General features: G+C 35.6%; 1 protein-coding gene across 2 annotated transcripts; it reads right to left on the bottom strand.

Moving 5' to 3' along the window:
- Positions 1-6,873: 6,873 nt before the first annotated feature.
- Positions 6,874-13,731, bottom strand: LOC125652651 (serine racemase-like). Of its 2 annotated transcripts, XM_048881997.2 has the most exons (9): positions 13,398-13,731; positions 13,258-13,299; positions 11,735-11,901; positions 11,506-11,590; positions 11,293-11,419; positions 11,053-11,103; positions 8,470-8,597; positions 7,731-7,781; positions 6,874-7,274 (listed from the first exon to the last, which is right to left on the bottom strand). In XM_048881997.2, exons 1-9 carry the CDS (start codon positions 13,590-13,592, stop codon positions 7,134-7,136), a joined length of 987 nt encoding a protein of 328 aa, XP_048737954.2. In that variant the 5' UTR covers positions 13,593-13,731; the 3' UTR covers positions 6,874-7,133. The 2 variants fall into 2 exon arrangements, with proteins under 2 accessions (XP_048737954.2, XP_048737963.2); XM_048882006.2 differs by lacking the exon at positions 11,053-11,103.
- Positions 13,732-13,802: the final 71 nt, after the last annotated feature.

The following is a 13,802-nucleotide window of genomic DNA, read 5'->3' as shown; positions in this document are numbered from 1 at the left end:
CTCTTTAAATATATGGAACTACAATTGACTAAGTTCATTTTGATTGGACAATTACCGGTGTGATACCTCAAGATCGTAGCGGCTAACCTTGGGGCTAGGTATGGTGGCAGATTTTTGCCATTTTACAATCTGTCGTCTAATAGCATCTTTTTGTCGTCTTTTCATTATTCCGGGACGAAAAGTCGTTAGATATCCTTTTGTCGTCTTTCCACCTCGAAATAACAAAAATACGATAAAGTGTAAAATGCCACAAATCAGCCACCATACCTAGCCCATGGGATAGCCGCTACATGTACGATCTTGAACGCAGGCTTGCTGTCTGAATTTATTGACCCACCAGCCACCCCTTCTGCCACCAGCTATTTTTGTGTAGAATATCTAGGGCCTTTGTTGGTGGCTACCCACCTCTTTGAGGTCAGCTACTTTTGTGACATTTTACATGTTTGGATTCCTATCCTCGTTTTATCTCTCAACAATGATAATTTTCATCCATGTGTCTATTCGATATATCCTTGTGAACTCGAAATAAATGACACCACAGAGTCGTCAACTTCTGCTTCATACTTAGATATTTTATTGAACTGCAAACTAACAACTCAACTTTATGACAAACGGGATGATTTCAGCTTCTCCATAGTCAACTTCCCATATTTATGTAGCAATATTCCATTAGCACCTACCTATGGTGTTTATATCCCTTCACTGAATCGATACGCATCAGCTTCTTCTGCGTATGGTCAGTTTTTAAATCGAGACAGGCTATTCACTTACAAATTGATGATGCAGGTATTTCTACAGTCTCGTTTAAAGTCTGTCTGACGTGTTTAATATCGATTGTTATGCCGTTCTTGGCACACTGATTTTGATTACAGATAACTCCGTTTACCTGATCAAGATATAGGGCTCACGGTAGGTGTGACCGGTCGACAGGGGATGCTTACTCCTCCTAGACACCTGATCCCACCCCTGGTACATCCAGGGTCCGTGTTTGCCCAAATTTTAATTTGTATTGCTTACAGGAGTTATGAGATTTACTCCTGTTCGTTATCACCTTTCATCAATTATTTTGTTTCTTTCGGGAATATAAGATGAGCTTTCATACTATGATGCCAAATTGATATCTCCAATATTTACTAGTCTCCTGACCCCACGTATGTATTTCCAGTATTTTCTGGTGTATCTAGGGGTCCTTGATTGCCCAACTCTCTATTTTGTATTGTGGGATAGTTCACTGTTTGTTATCTTCACCTTCATTTTGTATGCACAACTGTATATCTTTATTGCGTCATTTACATAATCAATGACTAGTTTCAAGTCACTCGGTGGTAGGTTTTGCCTGCATCAAATAAAAACAGTCTCTGGCAATGTTTCTAAGGTCGGAACATCAATAATGAATAATCAAGTTTATGACTTGACAGGCGATTAGGTATTGATCCGAAGCTGAAAACAAGTCGGTCGACGACGACGATGGTGGTGATTTATAGTGCAGACTCCCCAGCCACACTTGGTTTGTTGCAGTGATGGTGGTTGACCATCGGATCCCCTGGGAACGGGGACGGGTCTAATTGAAGACTCGGGGATGGTTGCAAAGCCAATACGGTATATACTGTAGTCGTAAAATTCATGGAAAGATGACGATACTGAAAAGTGCTCAATCTCATAACTCCTATAAGGAATACAATATAGAGAGTAATGCAAACACGGGTCGCTGGATATACCAGAGTTGGGATTAGGTGCTTAGGAGGAGTAATCATCCCCTGTCCACCGGGCACACCCGCCGTGAGCCCTATATCTTGATCAGGTAAACGGAAAAGTCCGTTGTCAGAATCAGCATGCCACGAACGGCCTAACAATTGGTATGGAACACGTCAGACAGCATTTGACCCAATGATAGGTTGTGTTGACAAACTAAATCGTTATTTGTGAAATGCATGACTTTAAACGAGACTGTTGAAACCCTGTAACATCAACTTTACAGTCAGTAGAATACATGCAGAACAAGCTCTTGCGTATCGAATCAGGTGAGATATACATGTATATACACCATATGCAGGTGATAATGGAATATTGCTACATAAATATGGGAAGTTAACCATGAAGAAGCAGAAATCATACAGTTTGTCATAAAGTCGAGTTGTCACTTTGCCGTAAATATCTATTTTCAATAAAATATCTAAGTGCGAAGCAGATGTGGAAGACTCTGTGGTGTCTTTTATTTCAAGTTCACTGGGATATATCCAATCGACATATAAATGAAAATGATTATTGTTAATAGATAAAATGTCATAGATATATTTTGAGTTGAAGGCCACAGCAAGAGATTTTTTCTCATGCATGTAGAAGCTTATGAATATATTCTGCCTCATAAAAATATAAAAACAGGTCAGCTAATAAAGGGGCATAATTCGTGTCCATGGCAATTCTAACAGACTGTTGGAAGACCTGATCACCGAAGACTACGAAGATATTGTCTATGAGGAACTCCAGTGTATTTTAATTTTAACCTCAGAATACTTGTGCGTGGAATCAGAGTTGTGTTTAACAAAGTAATTTTTGCATCGAAAAAATCGCATTAATTTTCATTTCAATTGTTCTATTTTAGTCTATTTGTGTTCCTTTTTAGTCTTTTGGGGGTCCTTTTTGGGGTAAATCGACGTACCGCTCTAATAGAAACAAAGAGACAATCAGTACACTTGTTTCATCCACAGGGGCTACGCCTGTTTTGGGCCCGAACTATGTGATACTATATATATAGATTTATGGTATCACAGAGATCAGGCACAAAACGGGCTTAGCCCCTGTGGTTTTATCACCCGGATCAAACCATTTGATGAAAGGTGAAGATAACAAACAGTGCTTAATCTCATGTCTAGGAGGAGTAAGCATCCCCTGTCGACCGGTCACACCCGCCGTGAGCCCTATATCTTGATCAGGTAAACGGAATTATCCGTAGTCAAAATCGATGTGTCAAGAACGGCCTAACAATCGGTATGAAACACGTCAGACAGCATTTGGCCCAATGATAGGTTGTATTGGCAAACTAGATCGTTATAACGACCATAGAATTTGTGAAATGCTGACTGTAAACGAGACTGTTAGAACCCCTGCACCATCAACTTGTTTGTCAGTAGCCTGCTTCGATTCAAAAACTGACCATAAGCAGAACAAGCTCTTGCGTATCGAATCAGTTGAGAGATATAAACACCATATGCAGGTGATAATGGAATATTGCTACATAAATATGGGAAGTTGATAATGGAGAAGCTGAAATCATCCCGCTTGTCATAAAGTTGAGTTGTTAGTTTGCCGTTGATATCCGCTAATATACTGCCGGAAACGGGTACGTATTTTTAAACCGCAAAGTAGCCCGGATCGCCCGATGAATCTTGAGCGAGCGCATGGAAAACAATATGGCGGAAAATGAAAATAAAGATTTTCTTGCTCGTGATTTATTTAATTTAAACATATTTTATTGAGAAACTCAACAGGATTGGGCAACAGGCAGAGCTTATGTAGGCCCTCTCCCAAATACAAAAGTCAAGTACAAAGGTATGATTGATAAAAAGGATTATTTTTTTTTAAGATTTAACAATATTGTAATGAGGTTTACATGAAAATAGTTAATAAAAGTTTTGTTGAATTTTGCTATGAATTATTTTTTTTTATAGATCAACATGTTCTACACATACACACATACTTACATAACCCTCCACCTACAGTCATACACATACATATATACATATAATATAGATCAATACTAAAATAGATCAATCCAGCCCGTTAGAAGAAAAAGTAAAATAAAGAATTTGGAATAAATAAATAGAAGTGCAAAAATTAACTTGTCAAAAGCGCTTACAAGATTTAATGTAATTATGAACATAAGAAATAATTTTGCAATTCACGTTATATGAATACTCAGAACTACCATATAGAATATAGTTCAATTGAAAGGCAACACCAATGTCATGAAATTGCTGCAGAAGAATATCTCTTTGATGATTATATTTTGAACATTCAAGGAAATAATGCACATCTCCTTCAAATTCATGGCCACAATGTAAACAATGTGAATCATCAGTCAAATATGAGCATTCACATTACTAGCTTTATTCCGTAACTGACAGAGAATAATATTTTCTCGTCTAATGCCTTGAATATGGATAAAGTTGGAGAATTCTTTACATCAGCTTTTAGCTCATTCCAGAGTTTGATTGTCGACGGAATAAAACGAGGCCAATCTAAATTCAAGCCCTGGAAGTTAGCAAGGTTATAATTCCTAATGCTACGTTTATAAGCTCGTGATTTATCCATTTTTCATTCATTAAATGTTTAATTTTCAATTAGCATAAAGTAGTGAGGAAGATGGTAAGTTTTATAATATTTTTGTTTCCGTATGCTCGATGATGTGATCAACACTGCTTCCCTGTGAAAGTTATAGCTCAGTCTGCAGTGTTTGTGAACAAAATATTAGAATAGAAAACTGATTATCAATTAAATTTTATATACTGACATGGGGTACAATTCAGGAAATCTGTCTTGTAGATGTTCTTTGAAAAATACATAATTTTTGTTTTTACATTTTCATAGAAATTGGGATATGTACAAGTTTAAACTTCTGTAGAGCGAATATTTACTGAACTGAGGATTGTATCTTCCAGAACAGCACTTTATCACGAATTGGGTTGGGATACCTTATCATGTCAAAGAAAACAACAAAAACTAACCTTATCATGTCAAAGAAAACAACAAAAACTAACCTTATCATGTCAAAGAAAACAACAAACACTAACCTTATCATGTCAAAGAAAACAACAAACACTAACCTTACCATGTCAAAGAAAACAACAAAAACTAACCTTACCATGTCAAAGAAAACAACAAAAACTAACCTTACCATGTCAAAGAAAACAACAAAAACTAACCTTACCATGTCAAAGAAAACAACAAAAACTAACCTTTTTTTTTACAAAATGGTACATGCATGACATTGTCCCCCAATATCTACAAGACTTGCTGCTATATGCATACCACCTCAAATTGATACTCAAATCGCACTTTGATTTCTTTTTAACACATGAGCTTTTAACCAAGAATGGCTTTATCTATAGGGCTTTAAACTGGACCTATGTTTGTTTCAAAGATCATAGTGAATCGATTAAAATTCTATAATCATTTTGAACATTTTGATTATTTTTTTTCAGTAAATACGCAACATCTTCAATATATTGAAAGTGGGGCATACATGTAACATAGCCCTATAACGAATTCTTTATTTGAATGCTAGCGTACATGTACGTGTTCCTGAGAATTGTGAACATGTAACATAGCCCTATAACGAATTCTTTATATGAATGCTAGCGTACATGTACGTGTTCCTGCGCATTGTGAACAACTCACTGCTCTTCACATGTCGTTTGTCTATATCTGTTTGATTGGCAACAGAAAAACGTTAATAAACATAAACGTATCCCCCAAATTGAGAGGGCTCCAAATTACACATCCCCTAGATGTCCTGAATGGTATGGAGAAAGCATACGCAGGAACATAGCCATTATGAACTGCTCTTTGGCATTAAGCAAAGATTGATTGATTGTATATTGCTTAAAGTCCTTTCGAGAATTTTTCACTCATATGGAGACGTCACCATTGCCGGTAAAGGGCTTCAAATTTTAAGTCTATGCTCGGCGCTTACGACCTTTAAGCAGGGAGGGATCTTTATCGTGCCACACCCGCTGGGACCTCGGTTTTCGCGATCTCATCCGAAGGAACGTCCCATTTAGTCACCTCTTACGACAAGCAAGGGGTACTGAGGACATATTCTAATCCGGTCCCCACAGGGAAAAGATTCAACAACGATATGACCAATGCCATTGTTGTATATGATACAAAAAAATGACAGCTGTTATGCTGAAGTATCAGTTGGAAAATGAACAAAACCTTGTACATGAAAAAGCTATATTATAAAACACTCCTCTCTGATCCACTGTAAATTGTAGGAAAATATTAGATCTCTGGGTAAGGACACTGTGAAGATATTAGATAAATTTTACACCCTCTAGTCATAGATTCACTACAACTTCTGGGGAAATAACTAGATCCTAATGCCCCCGACAATATGCACATCTACAAATGGCAATGAAGCAGTGTACAAAATTTAAGATCAATTCTATGTAAAAATCAAAGAAATCAGATAGGGTCTGGCCACTCAATATCACAGATTTCTTTGATTTTCACAGTATTAACTTTACTTGCACCATCTTACATAATTTTAACCCCACCACCAAATTTCTACCAATGTGCCATGGAAACCGACAGCAGTCTACGAGGGCTAATTGAACTGCAAAATTCAGCCCGTTTTACCCACAGCAACCATGTCATGCAGTTTTCGTAATTTGAATTACTAAAATGACTGCAATATATCTTTCGCCAGGCATAAATCCAACAACAAAAACAGAAAAAACACACAAAACATGTACATCTATATGCTAAAACCCATGAACTTTGTCCCTTAGTTCCCCATCAAACCATAGAAGTTTGATTGTCTACTGAAAATGTCTTGAGGAAAAAATCCATGCTCGCTGACTTAAACAAGTATCACGAAAAACATGACTACATGATCACATAGCCTAGTGAAACCACACGCTAAAACCACATGCTAAAACCCTGGGCCTTCCAGCCATCGAACTTCCGGTCTTACTTACCATAACCCTCCCCTTTTACATCATATTTTGCTTCCATTGCCTATAAATTCCGCGGGTTGTGTGGGAAATAAAAACCACGACAGACTTAGATGATTCTTGACAGGGGCATTTAAATTTAAACATATATGTATAGTAAATCTTAATTGATTCTCATATAAACAATAACAGTAAAAGAATTAATAATAAATATATTTATAATGTAAAATTAATACAACAAATGTACATAATACGCATTGGATAAAACTGATATGCATGAAAACACCAGTAATTAGCACCACTATAGATAAATGTCAGTGTTATAAATACATATATCATCCAATACTGTTCTTAGTTAGATAAATATCAGCATTATAAATATCATCCAATACTATTCCTAGTTAGATAAAAATCAGTATTATAAAAATCATCCAATACTGTTCACAGTTACAATCTTCAGCACCAAGGTAGATGGTCAATGTCAACATTCCCTCCACACAGTATAACCCCGATATTCCTCAGACCGGGGTCCATGGAGGCCAGTCTCTCAGACATCACTGCAGCTACCCCTGCTCCAGAGGCTGGCTCAATCACCAACTGTCAATTAACACAGCATAAGTTAATATACATGTACTTACGGTACTACTATTTGGTCAAAAATAAATTATCGATTTTGGAATATGTGATATACATATACTTGTGGATGGGGGCTGATGAAATTGACATGTGCAGGTAGGTGGAGACGCTTGACAGTTTTTAGAATTCAATATACAAATTACATCTTGCTTCAATTGTATTTACAAGTATATCCCCTCCCCCCCCCCCCCCCCCCCCAATTTTAAATGCTATTCTTCAAATCCATACATGTATTAAGTATTTCCAGTGTAGGGTGAAGATCATTTTAATATCATCAGATTCTCATCTATTACATGCATACATACAGTACTACATGTAACATTAATCAACTGAATAACTTAAAATACATGTAGTAATCACATTACTTAAAATCAAACTAAAATAAAATTTAAATTCATTAAAAAAAATGTTGCTGACCTTCATTCTTTCAAAAACAAATCTCATAGCTTTCACAATGTCATCATCTTTCTACAACAAAGAACATATATATATATATATATATATATTATTTGTAAATATACTATGTAAACTTTCATGGTAATCATATCTTTGTGATTTGTGCAGTTCAGAGGGTTGGAAATTCAATGAAATTATGAGCCAGTCACAGGACTGGTTACACTTTATCGCAATTCACCTTTGAATTAGAACGCTTTACCCGATATAGTATTGCGTTGTGTGATGACACAATTGAATCTGTTTGTAATACAATTGCGAACTGCAACAGAAACTCCCATTGCTCCATATGTATAATATAATGGATAAAGTTATCAGTCCTGTTCAACATCTGCCAGTCCTGGTTTTCACTTGTGTGACATTTATTATTTTACACACATGATTTTAATAATAAAATTTATTTGTGACATTTGCTTTTGTGTGAAATTTCATCCCCATCCACCAGAGAAATGGACCATTTGGCTGGGTGGTCTGTAATTTCCAACTCTGATTAATAACTTTAAGGGCAACTTCAACACAGAGTGAATTCCAAAGATTACATTAAAATATATGTGCAATACTAAAATTCATTAAAAGAATTAAATCAAAATTAAATATGCATGTATTGCATAATCTCTTGCAAATAGGTAAAAGTAAAAGGAAGTGAACATTTCTTAAGTTATGGTATACAAACATCAACAGCATGGATAAGATTTTCACAAACCACAGAAAAGACATCCTTTTCCACGAGTTCTAGAATAATTGGCCATGTCAGATCCCCCAGCTGCTGAAGTCTAATTCCATCTGCGATCGTGTTTAAAAATCTTGGAGGATTTGGCCAAAGTCTCTCACCTACATAAAGTTTACAGATGATTGTATTTTAACCCTGCTCAGAAGTTAACATTATCTCATTCCCAACTGCAATTTAAAGTATTTTCCCCAATATTCAATCATGTAAAAAAAATCCAAAATGTCAAATCTTGGGTCTTTTCTATATATGGAGATGGGTTCACTACAATGAAAAACAGGAGTACCATAAACAATACATATTACGCTCGTGACTACATAAGGTGTTTTTCTTGAGCCATAATTTGTAGTACATGTACTTTGTTTCAGGTAGTATCAGTCGAACTCAGGCTGTGACATACTTTCTTTGCATCATATGAATGAAGGGTCTTAGCTTAAACCTGTGACAAGAAGTTGATAGATAAACCAAGTCTAATAAGTTCAACAACTTATAAATATTGAAAACATGAGAGAAAATAAAAAATTCTTGAGAATCAAAATCTTTGCACTATGCATATTTTTAATTTTGTTTTTACAAAGACCTTAGTCTAAACTGAAAGAGGAGTTAAAAGGACAAACCATGTCCTTTATTCACTATGTATAATATTCCTCAAAATGGACTAAGTTCAAAAATCTGTATTTTTCTCCAAAATTGAAGAAAATCAACATCTTTGCCACATGCATATCTTCCATACCCAAACAAATACTTCGTAAAATAAGAAGGTCCTCACTTGAAAATAGTGGAAGGAAAAACAGACAAATCATGTACACTCTACTGACCGAGTTCAACAACCTGCAGCTTTCTCAAAAATTCAAGAAAATCAAAATCCTTGCCACACACTCATCTTCCATACCCATACAAATACTCTAGGTCCTCGCTTGAAAACTATGGAAGGAAAAATATAAGACAAATCATGTACTCTCTATGCAATGAAAGGTGAAGATAATGAATAGAGATCAATCTCATAACTCCTATAAGCAATACAAAATAGAGAGTTGAGCAAACATGGACCCCTGGACACAACAGAGGTGGGATCAGGTGCCTAGGAGGAGTAAGTATCCCCTGTCAACCGGTCACACCCACCGTAAGCCCTATATCTCGATCAAGTAAATGGAGTTATCTGTAGTGTCAAATCAGCGTGCCAAGACCTGCCTAACAATCAGTATGAAACACGTCAAAGAGCATTTTACCCAATGATAGGTTGTATTGGCAAACTAGATCATTATAACGACCATAAAATTTGCCAATCTAATTAAAATTAGATCCTTTGATCCATTCACGTATAACATACGCGGATCAAAAGATCTAATTCTAATTAGAGTGAGAATTTGCAAAATGCTGACTTTAAACGAGACTGTTGAAACCCCTGCATCATCAACTTGTGTGTCAGCAGCCTGCCTCAATTTAAAAACTGACCATACACAGAACAAGCTCTTGCATATCGAATCAGTTGAGAGATATAAACACCATATGCAGGTGATAATGGAATATTTCTACATAATATTGCAATATTTCCTCAAAACTAATTAAGTTCAACAACCTGTAATTTTCTCAAAAATTGAAGGAAATCAAAATCCTTGCCACATCCACATCTTCCATACCCATACTCTGTAAAATAAGAAGGTCCTCACTTGAAAACCGTGGGAGGAGTTCATCAGACAAACCATTTACTATGTATATAATAATTCCTCCAAACTACGTTCAACAACCTGTAATTTTCTCAAAAATAGAAGGAAATCAAAATCCTTGCCACATGCACATCTTCCATACCCATACAAATACTCTGTAAAACAAGATGGTCCTCACTTGAAAATTGCAGGAGTTCACTGGACAAATTATGTACCCTTCATATAACATCAATTTTCAAATAAAGGGGCAAAACTCAGGCATAAGAGGTCGAAATGAATCAAAATATTGCAACATTATCTAGAGTGATCAATGAAAAAGCTACATAGCAAGTTTCAGCTTGACATGTGACAGAGAAATGAAATTCGAAACAGAAAACTCCAAACGGATGAATGTTTAAACATCGCTGTACCATAATATGTCCCGTCTAAAGTAGGGCATATAAAAACTAAATAATTGGATAAAATCATATATAGCAACCAATGAAAACCACAATGAATTATCGTAAAGCAATATAAATGTGTAAAGTTGTCTTTATGATCATTCAACTGTTAATATTGAATTTTTGTTCAACATTATTTTTCCAGTCAAGAAATTCCCCATTGAAAGAGTACAGAATCCCGTATAACACCAGTAAAGTGACATCCTTCATATATACTTTACTGTGTACCTTGGGTTGCATTAGCTCTGATGAAATGCTTCCATATTCTCTTATGTACTATAATGACTAAAATTAGTAATTAAAACAAACTGCTCTGTTCTGGTAATTACTGGAAAGAAAGTAAACAGAACGATAATTGATGTGTTCTAATCTATCAGTGATATTCTATAACATGTTCTCTTTTCTCTTGTTGGACCTTGTGATTTTTTTTTGGGGGAGGGGGGGGATGTTACCTGCTCTAAGACATTCCTCACACATCTTCCCTTCTGGTTCAACCATGAACACTGAAAACAAATCAAAGTTCTTGGCTAAATTCTGGCTAGTGCTCTAATCGAAATTCTTAGCTGGTGCTCTCACCTTTGAAACCCGGTTTACCATAAAAACCTATACAAATTTGCTCATTTCTGCTTATTATTTTTGCTGCTTTCAGAACACCGATACAATAAAAATTGTAAGCTAGCTTCCATGCTAACCTTTGATATCTGGTTTAATAGCTTTAGCTGCTATTGCAATCCCTGAGGTCATTCCTCCACCACTCACTGGAACCAGGATGGCATCCAAATCTGGTACTTGTTTCAAAAATTCAACCGCTATTGTACCCTACAAAGACAAACAATCCATGCAGGTTTAAATGTCATGAGAAAGTAAATACTGTATGACTCGACATTAACATTAATTTTGAATACCTGTCCTGCTATGACATCATAGTGATCATAAGGGGGAACGATGGTAAAATTCCGCTCTTTGGAAACTCTGTCACATGTTGCTTGCCTACAATGGAAATAAACTAGCATCAGCAGTTCCAATGCACTCCTTCAAACTTTCATTATAATCAGCTTTGAAAATCTAGTAGATAGATATATCAAGAGTATAAAAAAGGGGAAAATGGGTTATCACTTTCTCGCTATCTTCTACCTGTCAGCTGGAGTCGGTTCACAAAACACTAATTCAGCACCATAGCCTAAAATGGCATCTGACTTAATCTTTGGCGAGTTGTTGGGCACTACTACACTACATTTAACACCAGCTGTCTTGGCAGCCCATGCCAAGGCCTGTCCATGATTTCCACTGCTGTGTGTCACCTATGGATAGCTTTGTTATATCATACTGCAGCAAAAGACTAAAGAATTCATTATTGCAATTAATATGAATAGGTTATATAATTTGCAAACAAAGGTTTATATTTAGTTTGGTATGAATTGAAAAAAGAAGAGAGGAAGTAGGAGAGACAAATTGAGAATTGAGCCTGGCCTGGAGATTATAAACTTTTACCATACTCATACTCAAACTCCGTCACATTTTTTTTTAGTACAACTATCAGCAAGCTGCAATTGAAAGCATATTCAAAAAATCTTGAACATGTACTCCATTTAAGCATGAGAAAGATTTTATAAAAGTTTTATAATCGTCACCATATATAGAGTATGAGTACGATTTAGAGCAAGGAATTCGAGTTTGAGTATGAAAACATGCTCAAAAAAGTTTTATAATCTCTAGTCAGTAGTTCTAACAATTGATCTGATGAAAAATCTGAGACAGTGGGTCCAAGTTCAAATACTAGTTTGCATCCCCCTTCTAAAATGTAATAATTTAAAAACCAATCGCAAACACAGCGAGCCAGCTTTAAGCGCTAAAAATAGAAAAATTCTGGATCTGCACATATACACAAATGTGCAATAGTATTGGATTTATCAATTATTATAATATTTCATCTACAGGAATACATCTTTTATGTTTCAAATTGAAAAGTATATGACTTACCATTTAATATATTGAAATGCATTTTATGCCCAAAGATAGTGCTGTTCACAGTTTCTATGAACTTTTAAAAGGTTTGCGACAAGAAAGACAATTTTATCACATAGTAAGAGAAGGCATTTTAAGTTAAAAGAACTTGTGTCAATCCTTTTGTCTTTAATATCTTGACAATAAAATATGTTCATTTTAAATCACATAAATAGTGACTTTGAAAGGTTGAGAGTAGAAATAAGGAAAGTAGAGGCAGTCTACAACATACAGTTCAGAGGTTAAAGCAATTCACAGTGAAGACAGCAGAAGGCAACAGAAACATAATGAATAGAGTATACAAGTTTTTCAATCACATTCATGTACATGATAATGATTGCAATTGCATGTCAGGTATTTTAGAGTGATCTAAATCTAGCGAGAACCTAATACACGACTTTGTTCATGATTTAACATAAAACCTTGGGAGATGGCTAAATAGGCTGTCTCTGCTGACCAATCCCATTCATGCACTGAGTATCTGTTTAAATTAAACCTTATTAAAACCCTGAACATTTCATTATACATAATATACATGTAGCTGTGCTCGCTCAAACGGAAGAATCGTCAGCATATTATCCAACCACCCCCATATCTTGAAATATTCATCTTGTCTCTTAGTCAGAAATTCTCCCTGAGAAAATTTTACGTACAACTCCATGAACATCTGGATTACTGGCTTTCAAGGATAATACCTACAATATAGAATAAACATACCGTCAAACGTACCGTCAAGGTTTTGAAATAATGTTAAATTCTTTTAAAAGATATTCATATTGAATATAATATTTACGGCATTTAATGCTCCTCTCGCTTTAAAAGATCCCGTTTTCTGCAAGTTTTCTGCTTTGAAAAACACATTTCTTCCAACCCGTAAATCAAGTGTCGAACTTCTGAAATACGGCGTGAAGTGAATATGAGGTGTTATTTTTTCGTGTGCCTTCCTAATATCTGAGAGAGCAATTTTGATACAGTTGTTCATGTTCATTTCTGTTATCTAGGTCATTTCCCACTCTCATGCCAGTCAAGGATCACATTCCACAGCACATGTCACATTGTCATTTTGTTTACTTTAGAGTGATCTCCCTTTCAATAATAATAAATCGGGATCGAATTCCTACCTTCGTTTTGTGAAAATCTGTGTTTTGGAAAAGAAAAAAAAAAAAGAGGAAAGACGAAGTTTATTGGTGACGTGAAG

Source organism: Ostrea edulis, chromosome 1, assembly GCF_947568905.1.
Source record: "Ostrea edulis chromosome 1, xbOstEdul1.1, whole genome shotgun sequence".
Taxonomy (NCBI): domain Eukaryota; kingdom Metazoa; phylum Mollusca; class Bivalvia; order Ostreida; family Ostreidae; genus Ostrea; species Ostrea edulis.
This window is presented reverse-complemented; position numbering and strand designations above follow the sequence as displayed.